The following is a 27,903-nucleotide window of genomic DNA, read 5'->3' on the forward strand; positions in this document are numbered from 1 at the left end:
CTAAGGTTGAAAGCGTTTAAAAAAGTAATCATCTCCGTCTGTCTAGAAGGTGGGAGGGAATGAAACTTGAGTATAAAAGTGGCTTGCTGTTAGCAACTTACCCGGTCGAAAACCAACCACGTTAACCGTGCTAATCAGAGGTTCTTTATGAGCCTTCCGGAAAAATGCTAAATTCGGGCAGCATATTTTTAAGAAGGAAAACTTCGGACCAGATTCGACAGAGCCAGGCTTATGAAACAAATTCGACCGGGCTTACCAGATGTCATTCGCAAGATCACACCTTCTTCACGTTCAATAAAAACAAACATCACGAATATTCCACCAAAAACTAATTACGCGCTGTAGTGGCGATTGATCGGCGATGAAAATAATAATCGCGCGTACAGCTCGCTACTCCATCCCAATATTTCATCGGCGCCTGTTCCCTCGTTTGACAAAGCCGTTTTACAAACGACCTGTTGCGTTCCATGTTTGCACGGCGATGTTTATGAGTAAACAGGAGAAAACAAAGTTACGTAACGCTATCATGAAATCGCACGATGGAAACACGATCGGTTTGACGGTTGGATTTATGAGCGCCACATGTTTGCACCAACAGTAAAACATAACCACCCCTATATAACGTTAAGTGAAAAATGTGACCAGACTGTGCACATTAATCTCACCGTGCGTGGGATCCTGATATAATGACAGGTGGCTGCTTAAATTCAAACCTAGGCTCTCAGCAGTGCTGACCACAGTGTCTGAGCCAGACGCATCAACATCAGCCCCATATCCCGTACTGGCTGAGTGTCTGAATGATAAAATACCGGTCAACGGGGCATTTTTGAAAATTGAATAACGATTAGCGCACGCCGACCACCTCTCAGTGGGCATTAAAGATCACGTGACTTTCTTTGAAAAAGGCTAAGCCGTGTATGCCGGTCGTCCAAATTTTCCCAATAACAAACAAAAAAATACCCGTAAATCAACTCCTGTTGATAATTGCGGAAAACGTCACGAAATCACCCCCTACTGGCGGACCATACTTAGTTTGCTGGTTAGCGCTGCGTGCACCTTGTGCCACACACGCAGGGACGGCTGCCGACGGGGGCCCACCTTTGCGAGACTGGAATGGTTGGGATGAGCTGTGACGCAAGGCGCTTTCAGTTATTGGCGAATTCAAGCACGTGGCCTCTACGTGCAATCCTTATGTTACAAATGAACATCCCAAGCCCATCCTTGCGTGACCCATGCTATGTTACCCAAACATATCCAATGTGCTATGTGAACGAATGAGCACACTACTCTGACCATGTCTATCAAATATGCCCCCGGAGCTTATCCTACAGCGATATTTTTCCCTTGGTGTAAAGGTTAAGGTTGATAACGCAGGGTTGGGGGAATCACACGGTGAGACTGCGAACCTGCAGTTTGATGAAGCGTCGTCCAAGACAATGCAGTAAGATAAGTAGGTTTTCCTGACGTGTAACACTGAAAAAATATATACATTTGAGTGTCATGTGACAAACATTGCTCTGAGTGACAGAGGGGGTGGGAGAGGGACTGCCGACAAAAAGCGACATCAGAGGTAGCTCTGTGAAATCCGCTTCGGAGGGCCACTCTCTTAGCACGAATTGTTGTACTGTCGTGTGACGGTTCCGAATGGGTCCTCTGTCTCGTGAGATGCCCAAAAATTGTATTTAAAAAAGACAAATCTTATTCAAATAAACTTCAGAAGCTGTACCATTGTAACCTGGTATGATGTTGCACCGCTCCTCACAACGAGACTCATGGGTAGACATTTCTCATCTCGTGATAATAACGTCACAGCTGGAATATTACAGGTGGCTGGGATCCCGGGAATCAAAGCGAGATTTTAACTCAGGATCTAGGTGGGTGGCATGGCCACTATAATTCCCATCTAACCGAACCTGGCCACTATGATGCCCAGGGTCGGTTCAGATATCACTCTCCACTGAGGCTAGCCACGGCGAGGATTATAATTTAAAATAAAAACACACCGAGTGGGAACGTGAGAGCCGGAGCACGGTTACTGAAACAGCCAGCGTGAGCCTCCTGGCAAACCAACTCTCCTTGGTTCTTGTTCACAGATAATGATTGTCTGGAGCGTCGAGTGTGGGTGGGTGAGTGGGCGAGAGTGGGGGGCGGGTGTTTTGGGGAGGTTTTCCGGGGGGGGGGGGGGTAGGTGCCGGTTTGCAGGCTAGGCGCAAGGTCCGCCCTGGGGTGGTTTGTCTCATGAGAGAAGGCCACTGTATTTAATTAGAGACATCCGTCCCTTGGGAGCCGTGGCCTTTTCGCAAGGGATGAGCGTCAGGCGAGAGAGAGAGAAGGGGGCTGGCGATTTCGAATGCAGCCCAGGCACCTCTTGGCTGCCCGTAGCACACCCGCTGTTGAGGACTACCCACATTAGGAACGACTGATTGCTGTGATCTGATTTACCAGGTTACTGGGGTCTCCCTCGAAAAAGACACGCTCGGGCCTCTTGAACTCCGCGACGACTATAAAACTGCGCTTCACCACTCTCCTATTAGCGGCTCGTTGTGTTGACCCCCGCCCCACTCCCCACAGTCCGCAGTTATCACGCTACTCTTCCTACTATCCACAAATTGATTCTTCCTGTAATCCGCGCGCTTCCTTGGTTAAGAGGATTAACGTGTAAGTTAGCAGAAAATTCTCCCTGTCGTCTGTGTATTTCTGCATTTCCATAGAGCCACCAATAAAACATAATATAATCGTAGTCTTGGTTCTTTCAGTAAAGTCACATAGAAGGGAAACAATAAAATAATAAAAATATTAAACAATAAAATTCTCACGTTTCGCCTGCAACACAAGCAATCATCATCAGGTGTGAAAACCACAGCAAGAAAATTGTAATGTTTTATATTTTTATTATTTTATTGTTTCCCTTCTACGTGACTTTACCGAAAGAACCAAGAATATGAATCCCTACAGTCACGAAAGCTTTAAATCAAAACATAATATAATCGTTCAATTCATTGTCATCTTTTTATCCGGCTTTCTGCGGATAAAAAGCAGCGACCCAGAATCAAGTCGCAAATTATTCCTAATCATCTCCGTTTATTGTGGATAAAAGGAATTTATTTGTGTGGGTAAGTGCTGATACTAGGCTTCGCAAACAGTATCCCCACATCAGGGCGAATACGCCGATATAACAACGATGATATTTTTTATATTTTACACTTATGAGGCGTCCTACCGAATGCGTTTTTCGAGGTACCACTGAGCACCTTCCAATACGAGGTCACCGCGATGACTGCCATCGGGGGGGGTGCCACCACACCACGCTATCACTTCCTTCCTACTGCCAGATTCAACATCTATTGCGCTTTCATTGTGTTCGGCACGTTCCATGCCATTATTGTCACCACCACCATCATCATCATCACCACGATCACCTCCATCTCAGCTCTCCGTGCTACAACAAGACTGTCATCCTTGTGCGATCCACCATCCCACCCTCCTGACTGAACCTGGGTTACACCGTGGCAAGGAAACACTTTGATCGCCGCTTCCGCGTGGGACAGGAGGCGCGGTGGGACGGGGGAGGGGGGGACGGGGGAGGGGGGGATGAGGGGGATGGGGGGGACGGGGGGACGGGGGGGTGTAACGATGGCTCAACATTTTTTTTGTTCATCACGGTTTGCCGAGCGCAGGCCCAAAGGTCCCAAAACGCCGGAGTGGCCACTAAGTAAGCAGCACCACCGCTAAAGGCGCAATCGGGCAAGAGTTGACGGGTGCCTTGAGCCGTGCGAAGCTGTTGACGACTCTGCGGGGGGGGGGGGGCGGGGATCCAAGAGCGGAGCAACGCGAGCGACGGAGCAGAAGTGGGGGGGGGGGGGGGGCGGTGGTGGAAGTGTTGCGACCTGCGGGTGTGGAGAGTGAGCAGTGTGCGAGGGCGATCTCTCACCATGGTCTTCATCTCCTTGGAGACGTGGTTGGACATGAAGAAGGGGCGCTCAGGGCCCCACGGAGAGCCCATGTTCCCCAGGGAGTTGGTCCTCGCCCGGTTCATCTTCGCGATCATCGCCTTCTCCTCCTTCTGCTCGCACGCGCACAGGGCAGTGTGGATGCATTACAGCAGAGACAAAGATGTCCCATAGAGGTAAAACAAGACTGTTGGGGAAAGTGCTGTTATCGAGCACCTACGAAGGCTGGCACGGCGCACGAGAGGGTGGCGTGGCAGACGCTATGCCTGGCCGCCTTTGTCTCCCCAGTGCTGGTGTTAACACACTTCATCAGGTTGTCATTTTTTAACGCAGAATAGACCTAGGGCAGACCCGAGATTAGTGCAGACATTCATGATTGTTATTTTGGCTGATGAGCAGGAATCAAACTCGGGTCACCGAGTTTGTAGTGCTGTGAGCTAACCGCTACACCACCACTCCCACATATACACAGACAGAGTTGATGGTCACTCAGTGCTACTGGCACTCATTTTTAAGGCTGAGTCAGCCTAGTGGAGGCCCAGAACTGGTTCAAATTTCACTCGCCACTGACACCATGCTTGGCTGGGAATCGAACACGGATATCCAAGTGTTTGTGCGCACGTGCCCTAAACTTCTTTTGAACCGCACGTAGCCGACCGTGGATTAAAGCAGTGCGCTACAAACCGCGCCATCAATCCCCAATAGTAATGGTGCAGCCCTGGAATGTCTTTGCTCGTTGCCACTGCTGGTAGCAGTGCCAGCAGCAGAGGGAGCTCTTGAGGGTATCTTCCAGGTGGCAGTCGGTCTACTCTTCTATTTTTGACCAGACGTCCCGAAAGAAGTTTTACGGTTGTGTATCAATTTTGCTACACCGAGATTATGGGATAACTTTTTAAAGATAAACAGGGTCTGCCTGCTAGAGGCCTCCTTTACGACCCTCTACTCCGGACAGCACGGAGAAACGGAGAGGGGGGGGGGGGGTGGGTTCTGTTAACGGCTCAACATTGCCGGCGAAAAACTTTGCCTTTTTAAGCAGAAACGCGGTCGACCGCGCGCGGCTATAAATATTTCAAACGGCGGTGGCCACTTTGTTGCAAAGTGCTTTTATAATTACACATCGGTCAGTCAACGCCCTATTACACACGGCGCTGCCATACACATTGGTGTGAGCAACTACCATGCCAGAGGGGTTACGTGACGGAGAGCTTGACTCACAATCGGAATGTCGCCAGTTCAAACCCTGGCCGCGGGTCAGCTTAGTCCGTCGTCGTCATAGTCGTCGTCGCCTTCCCACTGGTGTCGTTAATTTGAGTACCACTTTGTTGGAAGCCAACTGTGGTTGACCTTTGTAGAAGGGAAAGTGATTGGATCTCCGCCATGTGAAAATGGACCAGCAACAGAAGGTGCGATACCTGAAATGTTCAGGTGCATGGCAGGGAATTTTAGGTACGGTGCAGAGGAGTTTTGGTGGTGGGGGGGGGGGGGGGCGCGTGATATTGATACTGTGATCTAGGTGCGATATAGGTGTGTATACAGTGAGGGAAAAAAGTATTTGATCCCTTGCTGATTTTGTACGTTTGCCCACTGACAAAGAAATGATCAGTTTATAATTTTAATGGTAGATTCATTTGAACAGTGAGAGACAGAATAACAACAAAATAATCCAGAAAATCGCATGTCAAAAATGTTATAAATTGATTTGCATTTTAATGAGGGAAATAAGTATTTGACCCCTCTGCAAAACATGACTTAGTACTTGCTGGCAACACCCTTGTTGGCAATCACAGAGGTCAGACGTTTCTTGTAGTTGGCCACCAGGTTTGCACACATCTCAGGAGAGATTTTGTCCCACTCCTCTTTGCAGATCTTCTCCAAGTCTTAAGGATTCGAGGCTGACGTTTGGCAACTTGAACGTTCAGCTCCCTCCGCAAATTTTATATGGGAATAAGGTCTGGAGACTGGCTAGGCCACTACAGGACTTTAATGTGCTTCCTCTTGAGCCACTCCATTTTGTTGCCTTGGCCGTGTGTTTTTGGTCATTGTCATGCTGGAACACCCATCCACGACCCATTTTCAATGCTCTGGCTGAGGGAAGGAGGTTCTCACCCAAGATTTGACGGTACATGGCCCCGTCCATCGTCCCTTTGATGCGGTGAAGTTGTCCTGTCCCCTTAGCAGAAAAACACCCCCAAAGCATAATATTTCTACCTCCATGTTTGAAGGTGGGGATGGTGTTCTTGGGGTCATAGGCAGCATTCTTCCTCCTCCAAACACGGCGAGTTGAGTTGATGCCAAAGAGCTCCATTTTGGTCTCATCTGACCACAACACTTTCACATAGTTGTCCTCTGAATCATTCAGATGTTCATTGGCAAACTTCAGACGGGCATGTATATGTGCTTTCTTGAGCAGGGGGACCTTGCGGGCGCTGCCGGATTTCAGTCCTTCACGGCTTAGTGTGTTACCAATTGTTTTCTTGGTGACTATGGTCCCAGCTGCCTTGAGATCATTGACAAGATCCTCCCGTGTAGTTCTGGGCTGATTCCTCACCGTTCTCATGATTATTGCAACTCCACGAGGTGAGATCTTGCATGGAGCCCCAGGCCAAGGGAGATTGACAGTTCTTTTGTGTTTCTTCCATTTGCGAATAATCGCACCAACTGTTGTCACCTTCTCACCAAGCTACTTGGCAATGGTCTTGTAGCTCATTCCAGCCTTGTGGAGGTCTACAATCTTTTCCTTGACATCCTTGGAGAGCTCTTTGGTCTTGGCCATGGTGGAAAGTTTGGAATCTGATTGATTGATTGCTTCTGTGGACAGGTGTCTTTTATACAGGTAACAAGCTGAGATTAGGAGCACTCCCTTTAAGAGTGTGCTCCTAATCTCAGCTTGTTACCTGTATAAAAGACACCTGGGAGCCAGAAATCTTTCTGATTGAGAGGGGGTCAAATACTTATTTCCCTCACTAAAATGCAAATCAATTTATAACACTTTTGACATGCGTTTTTCTGGATTTTGTTGTTGTTATTCTGTCTCTCACTGTTCAAATAAAGTTAATAAACCTACCATTAAAATTATAGACTGATCATTTCTTTGTCAGCGGGCAAATGTACAAAATTAGCAGGGGATCAAATACTTTTTTCCCTCACTGTAGGTGTGATACAAGTGTGATCTAGGTGTGATCTAAGTGCGATACAGGTGTGTCTAGATGTAATTTAGGTGCGATATAGGTGTGGTCTAAGTAAGATACAAGTGTGTACAAGTGTGATCTAGGTGTGTATAGGTGTAACCTTGGTGCGATACTGGTACGAGATTGGGGCGTGCGCACTCACTCTCTTCTGGCTGCAGCCCACGATGAGGAAGGTCTCGATGCTGTGTGTCTTCAGGTAGGCGTTGCGCTCGCCACCGTGCCCAGCCTCCACCTCGTAGTCCCCGTTGAGGTACCGCAGCGTGGCCTTGGTGATGTGGATCCGCCTGCGGGCGCACGCACGCACGTATGATATCACATGCTGTTGCGGTGAGTGCCGTCACCAAGTGCCTACTGAGGCTGGCACGGTGCATGTGAGGGTGGGGAAGCCAGCACCACGCCCGGCCGCCTTTGTCTCACCGTGCCAGGTACTAATTTAAAGGCTGAGTCGACCTAGGGGAGGTCCGGGACCGGTTTCAGGTACGGTATACGTCACCGATGTTGGCTGTGGGCGGGAATTGAACTCGGGTCTCCAGGTTCGAAGCGTAGAGCGTTAACCACTACACTACCACCGCTCACCACTTCAAAGACACACACACGTGCGCACACATGGACTCATGCCCACACACAACGTGGGCAAATACACATTAAAGGATGTGTATGGCAGTTGTGCACAGCATGAATCATCTGTCGCTGACGACAGCACAGATTTGGCCTTGAACGATTAAATCTGAGTCGAGAAATTCAATCTCAATTTAAACATTCCTTGGGCTGAAGCGATGGTGTAGCGGCTTGCACGCTGCACTGTGAACCCGGCGAGCCGAGTTTGATACCAGGCCATGGCCAATATCGGTGACGAGTGATGTCTGAGTCGGTCCACGTACCCCGCCTTCACCAATCCGCAATGACCCAGTGTAGTGAAGTATGGCCAAACAAACCCCGATGCCATACACATTACACGGCATGCAGATGCCTTCATCCAGCAGCGGACTCAGAAAGGGCAGCATCTAAATGTGCTTCACCTTGTTCACGTAACAAAACAAAGTTCCCCCGTGTAGCCTTCACAGAATGTTGGGGCAAGTGCTGTTAGCGGGCACCTATGAAGCCCGGCACGGCACACGAGGGGGTGGGTGGCCAGCACCACGCCCGGCCGCCTTTGTCTCCCCAGTGGAGATGTTTACACACCGCAACAGGTACTCATGTGAGGCTGAGTTAACCTAGGGGAGGCCCAGGACCGGTTCGGATGATCGTCACCGGTTGTGGTCGTGAGCGGGAATCGAACTCGAGTCGCCGGGTTCGTAGCGCAGTGCGCTAACCGCTACCACTACGTCTCCCCACGTGTAACGCGCACACATTCACTTACGTAACAATCGCATTCATTACGCGCGCGTTCACATGTAACGTAATGCAAACACTGTATACAAATGCACTTAACCCTTGCACTGGCACGTTCATTGTGATTAATGTTTCTTTTTTTCTCGTCGGAGGGCAGACGTCCTTGGTTAAAATAAACAGCCGGCATGCGTACGCTTGAGGGGCCTCCAAGTTCATCAGAAGCGATTTGTGCGTTTACAGTTCAGCTAAAGGCTCTCTTCGTGTGCGGTCGCGTTTGGCACATCGGCGTCCATGCGCTCGTGCGTGCGCGCGTGTGCACGCGGTTCGTGCGTGCGCGCGTGTGTGAGTTGGTGGAGTCGGGTTTTTTGTTGTTGTATTATTTCAGCGTCACCGTGGTCATCTGCTCGTCTTGGCGAGGCAATGCGACAGCCGCTTCCGCCAGCAGTGTGCAGGGAAAGGGGCCCCCGGTGAGTGGTGGCGCCGTGGTTTGTATCCCTATTCATCCTGCTTTTGTACTTGTTTGTTGTTGTGACGTTCTTATACCACGTGCCCCTATTGGACGTCTGTGAAAGAAAGAGCTTTGTCGCTCATCGGATTCCTCCAGCATAAATAAATACTCTGATTCTGTTATGCACAACACCGGCGCAAAGGCAGCATTTATATCTGGTATAGGCTGCCCCTAGGATCGGCCACCCCGAATTTTTACTTACAGGGACTCATATTCTTGGTTCTTTCGGTAAAGTCACGTAGAAGGGAAACAATTAAATAATAAAAATATAAAACAATAAAATGCTCACGACGTTTCGACTGCAACACAAGTAATCATCAGGTGTGAAAACCACAGCAAGAAAATTGCTGTGGTTTTTATTATTTTATTGTTTCCCTTCTACGTGACTTTACCGAAAGAACCAAGAATATTAATCCCTGCAGTCACGAAAGCTTTAAGTGAAAATTTACAAGGATTCCTCTATTTACGAGCTAGTTAGGTTCCAGAGGTCTGTTCGTAAATCGATTTGTTCGTCCTGTCGATTCCAAACATGTTTTACGGCATGGGGAATGGCTTTAAAAGTTGTATGATCTCCTCTAGATGTAGATGCCACTGCCACCATCTAATGTGCGGCAGTTTAACTTACGACTCTCTTTCCGACAGGCAACTGGACATATGGACAAGTTTGTTAGTATCTCTGAAAGTTCGTAAGTCGAGTGTTCATAAGTAGAAGAGTCCCTGTACATACTTTATCTTTTATATGCTTAGTTCTTTCGGTAAAGTCACGTTGAAGGGAAATTATTATTTTGTTGTTTCCCTTCAACGTGACTTTACCGAAAGAACTAAGAATATGAATTACTGCAGTCACGAAAGCTTTAAATCAAAATTTATACTTTATCTTTTTTTATTGATCTAGAGTGATTCGCTTACCTTTCCTATACTTTGTACTCCTAACGCTTTTTTTGCATTATTGTTGCGACTTTCTGACCGCCATGCCCCTACTGGACAAGTGTGCAAAAGAGCTTCATAGCTCATCGGATTTTTTCCAGGGATAATAAACATTCTGATTCTGACTCAGCATCGACTGAGTGCATAGCTGGTGCCGGAACGTGATGAACATGACTATATCAGGGATACAAGGGCTTGCGTTTGGGAATTTAAATTTGTGAGAGTACACTTACTCACGAGAACGTGCAAATTGCATAAATATAAATTATTCGTGCAACAATTCACTGCCCATTGCAAGTCAAGCCACTGGGAGCTAAGCACTTTTAAAACTAAATTGAAAACTCATTTATTTATAACCGTTTTTTTGTGTTTAGTTTGTTGTCCTTCCCCCCCGTACCCCCAATCAGCATGGTTTGCTACGTACGGTGCAAAAGAAGTTCAACAACAAATACAAGGAATGGTCACGATTCGGATTCAGGAGAAAACTGAAGAATCGATCACGTTGCGCCTCGTTCGTTGCCGTTTTTCTACGTCGCTTGTACAGTTTCGTTCGTGCGTGTATCTGCATATCGTACAAATAAAGTTAACGAACAGGGTTTTGATACATTTTTGACGTCTCATTCTCATTTGCTACACCTTGTGCGCTCTATCTCAATTGACTGTAATGGGCAACATGCAACTTTTGCATATACTTGAAACAAGTCGTAACTTTACACACGTATAGTGAGGGAAAAAAGTATTTGATCCCCTGCTGATTTTGTACGTTTGCCCACTGAGAAAGCAATGATCAGTCTATAATTTTAATGGTAGGTTTATTTGAACAGTGAGAGACAGAAAAACAACAAAATAATCCAGAAAAACGCATGTCAAAAATTTTATAAATTGATTTGCATTTTAGTGAGGGAAATAAGTATTTGACCCCTCTGCAAAACATGACTTAGTACTTGGTGGCAAAACCCTTGTTGGCAATCACAGAGGTCAGACGTTTCTTGTAGTTGGCCACCAGGTTTGCACACATCTCAGGAGGGATTTTGTCCCACTCCTCTTTGCAGATCTTCTCCAAGTCATTAAGGTTTCGAGGCTGACGTTTGGCAACTCGAACCTTCAGCTCCCTCCACAGATTTTCTATGGGATTAAGGTCTGGAGACTGGCTAGGCCACTCCAGGACCTTAATGTGCTTCTTCTTGAGCCATTCCTTTGTTGCCTTGGCCGTGTGTTTTGGGTCATTGTCATGCTGGAATACCCATCCACGACCCATTTTCAATGCCTTGGCTGAGGGAAGGAGGTTCTCACCCAAGATTTGACGGTGCATGGCCCCGTCCATCGTCCCTTTGATGCGGTGAAGTTGTCCTGTCCCCTTAGCAGAAAAACACCCCCAAAGCATAATGTTTCCACCTCCATGTTTGATGGTGGGGATGGTGTTCTTGGGGTCATAGGCAGCATTCCTCCTCCAAACACGGCGAGTTGAGTTGATGCCAAAGAGCTCCATTTTGGTCTCATCTGACCACAACACTTTCACCCAGTTGTCCTCTGAATCATTCAGATATTCATTGGCAAACTTCAGACGGGCATGTATATGTGCTTTCTTGAGCAGGGGGACCTTGCGGGCGCTGCAGGATTTCAGTCCTTCACGGTGTAGTGTTACCAATTGTTTTCTTGGTGACTATGGTCCCAGCTGCCTTGAGATCATTGACACGATCCTCCCGTGTAGTTCTGGGCTGATTCCTCACCGTTCTCATGATCATTGCAACTCCACGAGGTGAGATCTTGCATGGAGCCCCAGGCCGAGGGAGATTGACAGTTCTTTTGTGTTTCTTCTATTTGCGAATAATCGCACCAACTGTTGTCACCTTCTCAACAAGCTGCTTGGCAATGGTCTTGTAGCCCATTCCAGCCTTGTGTAGGTCTACAATCTTGTCCCTGACATCCTTGGAGAGCTCTTTGGTCTTGGCCATGGTGGAGAGTTTGGAATCTTATTGATTGATTGCTTCTGTGGACAGGTGTCTTATATACAGGTAACAAGCTGAGATTAGGAGCACTCCCTTTAAGAGTGTGCTCCTAATCTCAGCTTGTTACCTGTATAAAAGACACCTGGGAGCCAGAAATCTTTCTGATTGAGAGGGGGTCAAATACTTATTTCCCTCACTAAAATGCAAATCAATTTATAACATTTTTGACATGCGTTTTTCTGGATTTTGTTGTTGTTATTCTGTCTCTCACTGTTCAAATAAACCTACCATTAAAATTATAGATTAATCATTTATTTGTCAGCGGGCAAACGTACAAAATCAGCAGGGTATCAAATACTTTTTTCCCTCACTGTACACCATGTATGTGTGTGCACGTGCGTACGTACGCGTGCATGTGTGAGCTAGGTAGGGTCCCCTATACATGGCTTGCCAACACATACGTGTGTACATGCCGTAGTGTAGCGGTTAGCACGCTGCGCTACGGACTTGGTAACTCGAGTTCGTATTCCCACTGACGGCCAACACCAGTGACGATTATTTGAAACGGCCCGGTCCTCCCCTGGGTCGACTCAGCCTCAAATGAATACCTGGTGTGATGTGTAAATATTTTCACTAGGGAGACAAAGGCGGCCGTGCGTGGTGCTGGACACCCACCCCCTTGTGTGCCTTGCCGGCCTTCATAATTGCTCGAGAACAGCACTCGCGCCAAAAGTCTGTTACAGGCTATACGGGGGATCTTTGCACATTCCCTGGCCCCCAAGACTGCCCTAAGACTCGTTGGATTGGACCTTGGCTGCCCTGAGGATGCCGAGCTGACACTCGTTGGTGCTGCCCCGGGCTGCCCCTTGGGCCCATCCCTGTCGTTGGTGTTGGGGTCCCAGTTTCTTGGTACCTCATCCAACCCTCTAGCCCCCCCACCCCCCCCCCCCCCCCGCTTCCACCCTCATAAGTACGTCACCTTTTTGTAAAGTTAAAGCATCCTGGGCTTTTGATGAAAAACAAAATCATCCGGAATGCACCCGACCCAGATCTCAGAAGCTAATCAGGCCTTGAGCACCCATATGGTGCTCAGTTGCTCGCAATGGCCACCACGATGCCCTAACAGGTGTTATAGATGCTCCGGGTCTACGGTGCGAGTGCCAGAAGGCCCTGCAGCAAAATCCATTGTCCCACGACCCGCGTGGTGTGTGCCAGTGGAGCTCTTATCCAGCAGTGGATTGACAAAGGGGGCTGTACGTGTAGAGAGCGGCCATTTTAGAACACCATGTTAATTGATATTGTGATTGTTGTGTTTGGTTGTTGTTGTTTGTTGTGTGCACACTGCCTACCCAGCCTTGCCCCCGGCCTCCATGTGGTTGGCCAGGGTGACGTCGTTGGACCAGACGTCAAACTGCCACTTGATGAGTCCGAGGACCCCGCAGTGGACGCGTCCGCTGTGGATGCCGACTCGCATGTTCACGTTGACGCCCGTCACCTCCCGCACGAGCCTGGCGCACGAGCAGGCACACACATACACGTACACACACGCGCGCACGCACAGGTGAACACGCACACGAACACAGACATACATTCATACACATACACACATACACGTGCATACAGGTGAACATGCAAACGAACACACATCGCATATTCAAAAGACAAAGATCCCCTGTTTAGCAAGTGTTGTTAGCGAGCACCTATGAACGCCGGCACGGCACACGAGGGGGTGGGTAGCCAAACCACCGCCGGTCGCCTTTGTCTCTCCAGTGGCGATGTTTACACATCGCACCAGGTACTCATTTAAGGCTGAGTCGACCTAAGGGAGGCCCAGGACCAGTTCAGATAATCATCACTGGTGTTGGCCATGAGCATGAATCGAACCCGGGTTGCCGGGTTTGTAACGCAGCGCGCTAACCACAACGCCACCGCTCCCTACGTATATTAATAAACATGTACACACACACACGCGCATGCAAGTATACACACAAGTATGTTAATATGCATGCGCACACACGCGCATGTATATATACACACACACATGTACATATAAGTGAAACATGTACATAAAGACAAATATATCCATATATCCTGCTTGGTCAATTGTTGTCCATTGTAATAACTGCCATTCTGTGGTATTGAAGAAAACAGTCAAACTCTGGATTGCAATTTCAGTGTGCTAACCATTACACCACGGGTCGGCAACCAAAATAACAAAAGGTATTTGTTTCAAATTCGGTATTAAAAAAAAAACCCTCAATATTTCAAGAACCGCAATGCGCGTGGTGAATACGAGAAGATGTTGGCCTTAATTAATAACATCCACGAAGCAGCCCTTAAACAGTCACAAGCGTCTCAAGAGCCCCGCAAGTTGGCAACCCGAGCAATTAAACAAAAAACGTATTTATTTTACCAGGTAAGGCCCCCACTGAGCTATGTAGCTCTTTTTTCAGAAGCGACCTGGCCACATATGATAGCCCAACGAAGTGGCCTATTGTGTGAAAATCTAGAGCAGCCAAATACTTCAAGAGCATGTTTCTAAATGTGGAGGGAAAAACCAGAGGACCTGGAGAAAAGTCCACGTGACCACGAGGAGAGAGAGAGACACGCAAACTCCAAATAAACAGCAAGCGTCAGGGTTGGGATTGAACCCACGACATCCTGTATACCAGGTGAGGTAGTTAACATCTCGCCACCACAGCGCCCTTAGACCATGACAGCAAAAATTACAGGGCGGCTGTAGCGGGAATGGATCCGGCGACTCCGGGCGTGCCGGTTCGATGGCGTGCCGGCTGACGTCTGGAACATCTCGGTCTTGGTAAGCAAAAAAAAAACCTCGTCGAAATAAGAGCATGTGAACCCAAAGTTTCTCCAATCATTGTGCCCGAAGCGAGGCTTTGAAGTTGTGAGTGCATTTATGTAACTCGGCACCGTTATGTAAGCCAGGGCTTGTGCTGCCGCCACTTGGGCGTGATTAACTTTTCTATTTCCCAACGAGAAAAAAAAAGACAAAACCCCCTGAATTGGGTTGGCGTTGAAATTTGAATTTTAGAGAACGCAATTTATACGTTCAGTGATTAAGATGGATTCATAATGGCCAAGTCTGAGCCACTGAAGGCAGGCCTGCTGGGATGCCCGGTTCATGCCCTGAGGCTGGGTTACCCTCATGGGGCTCGTAACGGCCACTTCATAGCTAATGAGCCAGAAGCACAAGTGAGATCTCTGGCTTCAAATCCTTTGGATCCCATTCTAAATTAAAAGAGGTTCGTGTGAGTTTGATGGTCTCTATTAATTAATCTGCTGCTTCTATGTATATATAAAACAAAAAGAAAATGTTATCCAAGGCTCAAAAACGAGCATGTTGCACCACCTCTCATCTCTGTTTATAGTCGAGCCAGGAGTGAAAATTCCACATTCCCATGGTGAAAGCCGGTCCATTCTTATGACAACCAACATGCTGATGTCCCACAAAGTGATACTTACCATATTGACCCCCGAAGGATGAAAGGCCGAGGCGGAACCTGACCAGGATTTAAATGGCTGAGCCGGAACCTGACCAGGATTTTAACGTTCCAAACCCATAACTCAATTTTTTTTTAAATCGCTATTTGTATAACCTTTTTTTAACTTAATTCAGCGACACCCAGCCTCCGAGGACTACACTTGATAATCATTCATATCTCAGATGACTGACATTTGGCGAACCACTCATTGCAGGGCATTAAGGAGTGCTCTTTGCAAAAACATCTGGTAACCTAGCAGCATTCGATTAACAATCCCAGCTCTGCTAATAAAACCCCAAAAAAGGTCAAGGTTGGTCTCGAGTTTTGCTTTCTTAAAATAAAATGCCGCTCAAGAGTAATTCATCTTGAATGTTAGTAGGCTGATGGACGAGAAACTATTCTAGTTTTGGGGTGAGACATCTCCGTTTCCGAGGCATCAATTGAAGTTGTCCTGCGGTTATGTCTTCCCGACCTCTCAGAGTCACCGGGTGTGAATGGGTGTTACTTTGGCTTGTGCCTCGCCAACTCTAATCGCTTGAATGATTATTTTGAATGTCTAAAAAGTGGTGTGTATGGAGATGCGCGTGTGTGCATGTGTGTAAATGTATACCTGTTGGGGAGAGGTATTGACGTGCCTAGCATGCTGCGCTACAAACCTGGTAACCCGAGTTCGATTCCTACTCAGGGACAAGATCGGTGACGAAAATCTGAACCTATCCAGAGCTTCCCCTAGGTTGACTCAGCCTCAAATGAGTACCTGATGTGGTGTGTAAACATCGCCACTTGGGAGACAAAGGCATCCGGGCACAGTGCTGCTCACTCACCCCCTCATTTGCCGTGTCGGCCTTCATAGGTGCTCACTAACAGCACTTGCCCCAACAGTTTTTTTAAGGTTATTCGGGGGGTCTCTGTCTTTGTGTAAATATGTACATAGTTGGGTGGAGCAGTGGTGCAGTGGTTGGCACACCGTCCTAGAAAGCCAACCACCCGAGTACAATTCCCAGCCATAGAAAACATCAGTGGCGAATATCTGAACCAATCCTGGGCCTTAAATGAGTACAAGGAACGGCATTTAAACATCGCCACGGGGGATACAAAGGCGTGGCGCTGGCCACCCACCCCCTCGTGTGACATGCCAGCCGTTCATCGGTTGTTCGCGAACAGCACTTGCTCCTGCAGTCTGTTAAAGGCTATACGTGTGATCTTTGTTGCGTGTGTGTGTGTGTGCGTGCATGCATCGTACGAGATGGCCTCGATCATGTCGACTCCCATCTCAACACAGCAGTGCGCGTGGTCTGCGCGTGCCTCTGGCAGCCCCGACACACAGTAGTAGCAGTCGCCCAGGATCTTGATCCTCAGGCAGTGGTTTTCCTGAAGAGCAAAAGGCAAAGATCCCCCGAATCGCCTCGTCAACTGCTGGGGGCGAGCTCTGCACACATATAAGCAATGGTCCCTCAGTATTAATTGGTTTCACGAAAACCATCGTTAATTGGAATGATTGTTAAGCGAATATAGGAAGCACACGCTAAAGGCTTAATTTGTTCCAAGACGATCGGAAGTTCACCTTATTCACTCTAAAAACATAGTTTATAATATTTAAGCACACAATTTTAATAAATAAACGTCATAAGAACATATTCTTTGGGTCTTTCGGTAAAAGCAACGTAAATAGAACAAATAATAAAATAAAAAAGTATATTCTTTTTTTATTATTTGTTATATCTCCCTGGCTTTACCGAAAGACCCAAACAATATGAATTACTGCAGTCACGAAAGCTTTAAGTCAAGTTATAAGAACATATTAAAGCCTCAATATTCGTAGAAACTTGGATAATAATGAATAAATATAGAATAAAAATGGTGCATAAATAGAGAATAAAAATGCTTACCTTAGGCTAAGAAGATGGATGGCATAAGGAGTTAATGGAGAAATTGGGGTAGGAGAAAATAGTTTTCCTCACTTTCTTGTCTTTCTTCACATTCATTTTAGGGGCCATTATTATTGATGATTTAACGTTCAAGTAAAAAAAACCACTAAGTATTCAAGAGAGCTGTTTCCATAAGCAACGCACAATTAACATTGAAAAGCTAGCAGCTAGTTGCTCTCAAAACGCTCATGAAAGGGCGTCGTTGATTGGCTGAGGTCTGCCAAATCCACTTAGGAGCTCTCCGATTGGCCGAAATTGGCGGCTGCGTGATATCGTGAACATATAGTTAATCGAAAATGTATCGTTAATCGAAACATTGGGACCCTATGGGAGGCGGATTGTTTATCGAAATATCATTAATCAATGGCATCGTAAACCGAGGGACCATTGTATATATGTGTATATACAAACACGTATACGTACCGACACACTCGTGTGTTAAAAACGAGCAATGTATACCCCGATGCGTAATGAGACTCTGCATGCTTGTGCTTTTTTTATATGTATATGCGCAAGTTTACGTGTCTGTGTGTACGTGCTTGTAGCGGAGCAGTGGCACAGTGGTTAGAGCACTGAGCTAATCCGGCGATCTGAGTTAGATTTCCACTCGCGACCAATAACAGCGGGGAATATTTGAACCAGTTCCGGGTCTCCCCTAAGTCAATTCAGCTTTAATGAAGTACCTGGTGCATTGTGTAAACATCGCCACTAGGGAGACAAACGCGGCCAGGCTTAGGGCTGCCTCACTCCCTCCCCTAGCATGGCCATGCTTGCCTTCATAGGTATTCGCTAACAGCACTTGCCCCAACAGTCTGTTTCAGGCTATATGTGTGAATCTTTGTCTCTTTGTCTTTGTGGGACAACGTACCGCGGCCAGTTTGTCGAAGCGCGCAAACAGTTCGTTGAGTGTCATGACGAGCTCCTGGGCCGTGCACTGAGACGCCAGGCTCGTGAAGCCCTCGATGTCTGCAAAGAGGATGCTGGGAGATGGACGGAAAGACAAAACTTATCGTTAAGCCTCTGCTAGCAAACAGACACTGGCACGAGATTAAAACACAGCTTTTCGGAAGCGGGCACAACGATCAATATTTGTTTCTAGGTTAGACCACGTGGCAGGTTTTTTTGTTGTTGTGAGAATTTATTATCATTAACTCTTCCGCTGCTCGGCAACGATGTCAGGTTTGCAGAGATGGTATTTATACGCGCCAATGTATTGATCAAGGTATTGCACCTGCCCATTGCACGATCTGAAGAAGCTCAAGAGCAGTTTAAAACAAAACGTCATCGTACGTTTGTATTAATTTCGGGCATGAAAACTCTTAAGCCACCGGTGAGGAACTTTATTGTAAATCAGAATGTTGAACTTCTTTCGCACCGTACGTAGCCAACCGTGCTAATCGGAGGTGCGGTCAGAATGTTATCGCTACTGTACAGTGATTGGCACGTACGCATAATAGCTTTATATGCGTGGCAATCTTGTCGGGTGGTGGAAGGTTAATGGAAAAATGCTTGTTATAAGACTACTACAGGTGTAGTGACATTAATCGTGTCACTATGGCGTCAGCATCAGTTGCTGTCACGAGAGTGGAAACGCACATAGGGAGTCTCTCTGCCACCAGAACATGGGTTGACATGGAAGCTGGCCATAGGGGGCATAGTTCTGGTGAGGGCTGGAGGAGAGCAAGTGAGGACGTGCTACTCCGTGTGAACCCGAGAGGGCATGTGACCGGAGCAGGGTAGCAAGGGGACCCGAAAGGAGACTTGAGGGACACGTGATATGAAGCCGAGAGCCTTCTGGCAAGATCCAGAAGGGGGCGTGGCCGAAGGCGGAGCGAGGGCACGCTCGGCAGGATAAAGGGGAACCTCCAAGAGCAATCGGCGCTCGTCTGTGGAATCAACCTTTGGTGCTACGTCTCTGTGGTCTTCGGTCTTCGCCCGGCATCATGGGTCAGGCAGCATGTAGGCTTGACTGACCCGGTTGTGTAGTTAACCTGCTGTTCAGATAGTTAACCGTGTAGCTATCACCGAGCAGTAGAACCAGTGTACGTTTAGTGAGTTACCCTGTTGGGGTGTTGGAATAAAAGTGTTGCCTCCAAACTCCAGTGTGTGCCTCTGTACAACACACTACACAGGTATTACGTGACCTAACCCAAAACAAATATAGATTAGACACCACTACTATCAGTCACATATACTAGTTATATCTACTCGTGTAGATATTTGGTTGATCCAATTAGGGATGAGGGCCTCCCCACATCGTGTAGGTGATGGGGATTATTTGACCGTACTTCACTGTGCTGAGCAGTGCGGCGTTGGTGAAGTCAGCAAGCGTGGATGCGTAGATCGTAATACAGCAAATCATTTTGCTGCATTGCCATATACGTACCTCCCGTAAAATGGAATGCGGTAAGTAAGGATGGTAGAAAAAAAAATCACAGAGGCTGCCCAACACTGTACACTCTTTGAGTTAAATCTCTGCTGGGAATTGGAACTTGTGACCTTAACGGTGGAGAAACGGGAGCTTTAACCTCACCTCCTACCTGGCTGGATTGGTGTCTTCCTAGAGTCGGCGGTTGCCCATCAACACTCGGGCTGTGTTCGGCGGTTTACAAACCCCAGTGTGACGAGCCATCAAAAGGGTGTTTCTGCAGAAAGCAGCTTAGCCAAGGCACTGTGGCGTCTTGAAATGCGGCGAGGACACGCACAGCACAGCGCAGCCGTGGGAAGCTCTCACTGAGCGCGAGAGCGAAAAGGGTTTTTAAAGAAGCAAGTGCAGCTCAACAAAAATTTCCAACGTTTATTGGGTCTTAGTTTGAAGTGCGATTGCAAAGCTGCTCGCGGGATTGGAAGCTTCGGTTTCCGCTCAAGGCACCCAGTAATTTCTGCGGGGGTTTCAAAGTTTGCAGGTGACCCAAAGCACCTGGAATGCACCAAATGTCTCGATAGATCGCAGAAGCTCGGCAGAGTAGAGTCTCAATCGAGCTTAGATGGATGACCTGGACGCATCACAGGTGCTATAGGCTGCAGGTCTACACGATGATCAGCAAAGGGCAGTGCAGCAAAATCCACTGTTGTAGAGCACTGTATTTCTGTGCTCCCACGCCTATGTTTCCCAACCTGCACTGACCAGCGTGAAGTATGGTCAAATCACCCCCCACAGACCCACGTGGCATGGAACAGGCCAGCAGTTGGGACGGACAGAGGGACGTACATGTGTAGTGACATATAATGAGTCACTACGGTGCCTAGTGCCATCTACCAACAGAGAGAGGGATTGCGTGTGTAGTAGCCCTCACCGCCAGCAGAGTACACGATGTCATGGAAGAGGTCTCTATGGAAGCATGGTTCTGGGGGCTGGCAGAGTAGGGGGCATTTGGGGACGTAGTGCTACGTCTTCTCCTCGGTCTCCGGTCTTCGTACTCGGCATCGTGGGTCAGTCAGTGTGCCGACTGACTTGACCTGTTTATATAGTTACCCCGTGGTGGTTACCTGTTATGTAGTTATCCCGTTGTGGTTACTGGTTATGTAGTTACCCCGTTGTGGTCGGTGAATAAGCATGTTGCCTCCAGAATTAATGTGTCTCTCAAGTGAACCCAACTACACATGTATAGGGTGTGATTTGTTTATTGACATTATGTTATTTCAGCAGGTGAGAAGTTATTGAAGCAAGAAATTTATTTTGCAAGGATTACCTGAAATGAAATAGCAGTTACCCTCAGAGGGAATCTGCTCCTTGTATTCAGATGTGTGGAATTTACACCACTGATTTAGAGATTAGAAATGAGGCCACTTTCATTTGACTTGAAGAATCAAAAATCTAAATGTTATGCTTACACTTTTCAAGGTCTTTCCCAACAACAATGGTGATGATGACACTCCTTGGGCGCTCACTCGGTTAAATAAAGTGGACGGAACAATTTAATGGAGCTACTATTCATGCCCGTACCTCCTGCCAATGACTTTAGCAAAGTGCCGTTTAACCGTTATTAATAATGATAAAGAGAAATAATGATGGCAAATACAATAAAAATAATTAACGGAGCATTCCGAAAGCTCCCGCTTAAATATTTATGGGAAATTGCAAATGATAAAAAATGTAATAGAATCTGACGTTCTTTAGATTGAAGCTGCATCGATGCGGGAGACGCAGTGGTGACTTTGTTTGAAGGATATACAATTTTTTTTTATCTATCGTATTGATTTTCATAATTTAGAGTCAGATAAAGGGCACTTATTCAAATAAAAAGGTGAATTGGAAACACCCAAAACAGTAATTGATTTGAAAAAAATATCCCCTTGGGCTGACAGATTAAATGGTATTTCACTTCAACCATTAAGAACCCCCCTTCTTTACATATTTATTATTTCCGATATTTATTTGTATTTGAGCAACTTTACACCAGCTATGCCGAAGTGGCCAATTAAACATTAACAGACACAAGTCAAAACAAGCCCTTTAAGACAATTATTAATCCAGTGCGAGTTAACGATTGGCGGTGCTTCCACGGCAACGGCTTGCTAGGCCCATGGGACTTGAGCGACCAACGCAGGCAAAGCAGGAGCCTTCACAAATCAAAAGGCCTCAAGTAGGACCCAACAAGTCCACAATGTGCATTTTCTAAAGCTACCAAAACGTGACAGTTTGTCCAGAACTGTCCCACAGATATTGTCCCGCTGTCCTGAATCGTTTTAGAAAATAAAAAAAATGTCTTGACCTCACGATTAGGGTTATCACTTGTCCTGGTTTGACCCGGACAGTCCAGGAGAATTTGGGTGGCAGGAAAAAAATTGTTGTCCTGACAAATGGTTGCTATTGTGTTTAACTTCATCACAGTATAACTCCACAGTTCTGACAGACCAGGCTGACTGAGAAATATGCCTGGGTTTAATCTGTGGATAAGATGGCAACCCACCAACCAGTAATCGAACACGTTTGTCAATATCCTCATACTCAACTCATTGCACAGGCAAAGGTGTGGCGCTACTGAGTAATAGGAGGGGTTAACAGTGCAGTCAGCGGGGCCAACATCGCAAAGGCCACTCAGTGTGTGGGCAGAGCTCTGGATGAGTGTACGTTCATAATTCAAGCCCGGGCAGGGCTGGTGGAGGGAGGAGCTGCGAGCTCACCATGTGGCCACAATGAGGCTCCAAGAAATCTGGTAGCTTTAGCATTTTACAAGCGATGAAAAATTGCCTTTTTCAATGGCAGGTTTCGAAACCATAAAGCATACTATGTAGCCCCAAATTATTAAAAACTGTTTGTAGTTGGATATGAACCATAAACTCTGTGGCTCAAGAACAAAGACTTATGACCAATATGCTTGCCCAGCCGCCCCGCAAAAGCACCATGCCTCTTTGAAGTCTAGTTAATCCCTTTGTTGACGAGTTTTTTACTACTGTGATGGTAAAGTGTGCTACAACGGGCATGTTCAATGAAAAAACGGCACTTCTTATGGGCTCTGGTACATTTAGAGATAATGCCAAGGCTCTTTAACATGTTTTATAATCGCTTAAATTCGCGTACAAATTTACGTTTCATTAAAGGCATTGCTTTTTGTTGATCAGCTGATGAATCCGAGAATATTATAGTTCTCTTGGTGGAGCAAAAGGAGTCGCAATCTCTGAAGGAATGAGTTTCAACCCCAGTACCGGTTGACCATCTCTGTCGAGGTTTTAGCAAATGAAGCACAACCTGTTAAGGCCAAACTAATAACGGTTTTGACTCGTCCATGATCTGAGTTTCCATTACGAAGTGTGATAAATTACTCGGCGCGTTCATATTGAACGTCGCCCTAAGAAGCTGAGCAACTTTGACCGTTTTCCGTAACGGCATTGTTTTCTTTTCACAGCCACTGTTGTTGACATCGTTTTACCGTGATGTGATCGATGCCTTGTTTATACAGCAGCGGCCCAATTACAACAGTGAAAGTTAAAGGTGCCGGCGCTGAAATCTCTTGTCCAAGATGCTGCTGGTGAAAGGGCCCCTCCACTATTGGGAGTGATAAAAACGTCCCTTTATAGCAGATGTTTGGCCATAATTTTTCGACGCTGGCCAGTTGTCTTGTAAGAGGTGTGAAATACCCACACTATACCCCACCACACACAATCTTGCTGATCAACTGCCTTTTAGCGCAGTGTTCTTCACTAATTTTCAGAGAGGGCAGCACTTTTTCCAATAAGACATCAGCGTGAGGGCAGTCACACATTTGAAACCATTAAGGGTTTGACAGCATAATGGGGCATTTTCACATGTTGTGTATTATCGGGGGCCGCGCGTCAAGGGGCAGCACGTCAAGGGGCCGCACTAAGGGCCATCAGGGGGCCGCCAGTGGCCCGCGGGACTTGCGATGAAGAACACTGCTCTAGTGTATCCACTTATACTGCTGGGTGGACGCAATTATCTGGCTTAACCACTTCAATGTAAAATTATAATTGTTGCCCTATATTAACATCGGCAAGATTAAGAAGAAGACCTTCTGCATACCAGGCGAGGGAGATAAGATCTCGCCACCGCAGTGCACATCTGCGTGCGTCGCGAGGCACGTGAGCTCATGCTGCACCTGACGTTGTCGTGCTTCTGGATGTAGATCTTGTGGAACATCATGTCCTCCTTCTTGGCGTTGATGTCGGCCTTCATCTCCATGGCCACGTGGCGGGGCAGCACGGACAGCAGCAGCCGCTCCTGGGGACACAGGGACAAAGGACCACACATTCTACCCCTTGTGTTTGGCAATATGTTCAGGAACTAAACGCCAATGCCAAGGTCTGCTGGCCATGAGAGGGCTTCAGGAGAGGGTTTTTTTTTGCAGTGTTGCTATTCTTCCGTTGAAGGAGCGCAAATTACCGAGGATCGTCCTCTTTTTGAGGCGGCTCATGTCTCGGGAAATCTGCGAGTCTTGCTAAGGGCATTAAAAATCCAAGTTTGTGTCAGCTACATAATAATGCACCGTTCAAGACAATGCATTTATGTTTGTATGCTGAACTTATTTGTCACTGTACGTAGCCAACCGTGCTAATCGCCTCTTCTGCAATTGTGAGATATTTTTCTTCTTATTCTTATTCCCATGATATGTCACAATTATTGTTTTGCTCATACCCAAATTGAGACACAGAGACACAGAACGTTTACACAGTTTACGGGGACACAAAGACACCGAAGCACAAGGGAACACGAGTACACAGAGAGATGGGGAGACGTAGAGGCTCAAGAGTCTCAGGGGGATGAGGCGAAGGGAAACTAAAGGAGAACTGAAACTAGAGGTCAATGCAGGACAGGGCCCAATGCCAGAAAGAGCTAGCAGGAAACTCACTGTGTGGGCCGGGCTAGTGACTGAGTGGGCGTGGCTACGTAAAAATGTGGGCGGGGACTGACAGAGAGAGAGAGAGAGGCTGCCGGTTAACCATGTGTTCTGGTTGAGCCCTCGCTGAAATGTCGTGTAGTAGTGTCATCTACACTGTTAATTTGGCCGTACCACATAGGTTCACTGAAATATTCTTCGACGACCCTGTCCCTCTGTTTTTGGCATTTTTTCTGCAACCAGGGTGAGGCGATTTTCCTCAAAAGTAGTCGTGAAAATTAGTCACGGAAAAATATAGCGTGCAATAATGTAACATCAACATGCATCGGTGTACTTTGTACTGTGGTAGTAGTAGTGGCAGCGGTAGTGCCTTACACCGACATTCTGCTCTACTCCAAGCCAGCCGATAGCATCGTTCGCGACGATATCGTGTGAGAATTCAAGCCCCGGGTGAGGCCCAGCGAGGCAAATGCGGAACCGCTGCCATCATCCCTGGCAACGGACCGGCCGGCTCCCTATCCCGGTCCCCGTACCTGCTGCTGGTTCTCCTTCTGCGTGCGCAGCCGGGCCTTGATGCACTCGCGCGTCTCGTGGAAGGCCTGTCGCTGGGCCACCTCTGTGGGGTAGTGCGTGCACACGCCCGCCATGTTGGTGCACACGAAGACAAGCGCATTGGCGACCAGCTGCACACGCGCCAGGGACACACACGCACAAGCGTACACAACCTTGCTTCAATAATCGTTCGTGTTGGTTTCGATGTCGCGCCGACCTTCGTGCAAATGACATGTCGCGTTCGCCGAGTAGGAACCACGCAGACAAGCTGGAAGGCGGGCAGGTGGTGAGCCGGAGCAAACAATCGCCCCAGCTCTGGCGTCCTCTACGCATCAAGATGTTTTCAGTCAAGTAATGAGTGTTTATAAACGTGTGAGGAAACCGGAGCACCGGAAAGAAAACATTACTCTCGTTTCAAATACAGCGGTGAAATTTGCGACCAAACTACCGCGCAGGGAATGCATTTTAGGCTGAACAAACCTAGAGGACGATCAGGCCAGGTTCAAGATACACACACACACACACAAATGAGCACTCATCCGGGGTATGTGCTAAGGGATTGAAACATGTAACAACATCGATTCGAACTCGTGCTCTGACTGCATAGCGTAGTCCCTCCGCTCGCGCGAACCACGCCGTGTGTACGACAGCGAGCGAGTGAGTCAGCCGCGTTATTAATTTTCCGCGCACGTTCTTATTTCTTTCCGCGGGGCGTATCATCATCAGTTGTTTATTTTCTTATTCACGTTCACACCCGGACAGTGGCGGGGGGGGGGGGGGGCACACTGCTTCGCGTCCTGCTGCTGCCGCCAAAAAACAAATCCACCGCCGCGAGACGTTGCCACATCGCGGCTTCTCGCCCGCACCCTGCAGATGACACCGCATCGTCCCAATCCTAAAATCCCTTCGCCGGCTCGCGATCCAATCCGGGATCAACAGACAAGATCGGCCCCCACCGTCCCCAAGATCCTCCATCGGCTTTTTCCCGGCGACCTCTCCCCTCTCATTTCGCTCTCCCACCCTCGATGCGCCCTCCCTGCTCGAGCAGCCTAAGCCCCCCATTAAATCCTCTCCAGGTAAGCAACTGCTCAACCAGAGGTCGCTCCGTCTTCTCTGCTGCCCCGACTGTGGTGTGGAACTCCCGAAATGGGAACATTCAACGCGTTTGGTTCGTCCATGCCAATCCTCGCTGAAATCTGCAGAAAATCCACATTAGTCACACACCGTTCACAGTGCCTTCCGTATGTTTTTACAGTTAAATGATAATTTCCTGCAAACGGAAATAAAAGGTTGAATCTAGAGACCGCCACCAACAAACTCGCTACATGGGGAGTTTCCTCGCATCCGTATCGATACTATTGGCATGTCCTTATATATCCGCCCATCCCAACATCCATGTGCTTATCCACATATGAATGCGGATAACATGACCACTCCTGTTATCTGTGAACAGGTGCGGATAACAGGATGAAGCTAGCATTTCCCGAAGATAATTTACGTGTTACTCATCGACACTTAAACAGATAACAGGCCACAGATAACGAGAGTCGTTGGTAGCACAGCGGTGGACGAAGCATTTTACAAATCGCGAGAAGCTATTTCATTAATCTCACGTGGATGGGAGCCTGGATTAGAACCTGGAATCGCAGCGTTGATGATTCAGTGGCCCTGACACGGTCATTAGGACCTCACCGCGCCACTCAGCCACTACCGATTACGATCCATCTCAAGCGGTTATCCTGGATGGGAGCTGTCAGTCCACACAGCTGTGGCCCTGGGACCACTGATAACAATTACCTTTGACAACGTGTTATAAAACTGGTTATGATTTTTAGTTAGCTCCGGTTTATTCCTGTTCCAGCTGTGAGGTTTCCCTCGTGCGGTCCTGTCGATCATTATCTGTTATCATCAACAGTTGCATTCGGACAGTTAACAGAGTGAGTTGGAGCACATCAACCTATCTACTATTCAACCTACATGCATATTATCCTATCTACGTATGTATTAAATCACCTATGCATAAACCTACCTACCAAAACCACATACCCATGCATATACCCATGCTTCAACATGTCTACTTGCAAATGTACCTACCCATAATTCTACCTACCTACGGCCCTATCTATCAAGCTACCGACGCATAAACGCTCCAATTATAACTACCCATCAATGTATCTACCTACCTGGATTAAGTAGCTCTATACCAGGGATTCATTGCTTATTGAATACTTTCCGGGTCTCTGGCAGACTTGAGTAAGCGACCCCATAACTCGTAGCCACAGCCATAGGTATACTGGATGTAGTGTGCCGAGTATGGACATATTTGCCTAGTTGCCAAACCAGCCAGATTCAGCTGCAATGGAGCCATGCTATGTACCCATAAATGTGCCTTAGCAATCAAACTAGCTACTTATTAATTTACCGTACTTAGCTACCTCCCTATGCATTAAGCTACCTACAAATAAACCTACCTACTAACCCATTAGCACACCAATTTACCTTGCTACTAAATGGAAAATCAATTAAAGTTAATTATGCAATGTCAATGATAACATGCATGTTGATAATATACTTATAATATGGATGTTCGATGATCACGTTGATGTTATGATGCTTAACACGATGATGATAATGATATGAAAACTTATCATTGGTAATGAAGGTAATTATGAATTTCTGATTATACAATATTCAGAATTATAATTGATGACTTCGCATCTACGATTAGCACGGTTGGCTACATGCGAGGTAAAAGAAATTCAGCATAC

The 27,903-nt window shown here is 47.3% G+C and overlaps 1 protein-coding gene across 1 annotated transcript in view; it reads right to left on the bottom strand.

The window, feature by feature from the left end:
• The window catches only part of ADCY5 (adenylate cyclase 5), a 211,057-nt gene that overhangs the window by 41,254 nt on the left and 141,900 nt on the right, over positions 1–27,903 (bottom strand). Inside the window, exons 2-8 of the mRNA XM_032965498.2 lie at positions 25,117–25,266; positions 23,846–23,967; positions 18,154–18,265; positions 16,601–16,728; positions 13,204–13,362; positions 7,281–7,422; positions 3,932–4,063 (exon numbers count right to left, since the gene is read on the bottom strand). Of these exons, the coding sequence (XP_032821389.1) occupies positions 3,932–4,063; positions 7,281–7,422; positions 13,204–13,362; positions 16,601–16,728; positions 18,154–18,265; positions 23,846–23,967; positions 25,117–25,266 (945 nt within the window). The remainder of the gene's footprint in view (positions 1–3,931; positions 4,064–7,280; positions 7,423–13,203; positions 13,363–16,600; positions 16,729–18,153; positions 18,266–23,845; positions 23,968–25,116; positions 25,267–27,903) is intronic.

The sequence above is a fragment of the Petromyzon marinus genome, chromosome 34 (genome assembly GCF_048934315.1).
Source record: "Petromyzon marinus isolate PM22_M1 ecotype Great Lakes invasive population chromosome 34, UKy_Petmar_22M1.pri1.0, whole genome shotgun sequence".
Classification (NCBI taxonomy): domain Eukaryota; kingdom Metazoa; phylum Chordata; class Hyperoartia; order Petromyzontiformes; family Petromyzontidae; genus Petromyzon; species Petromyzon marinus.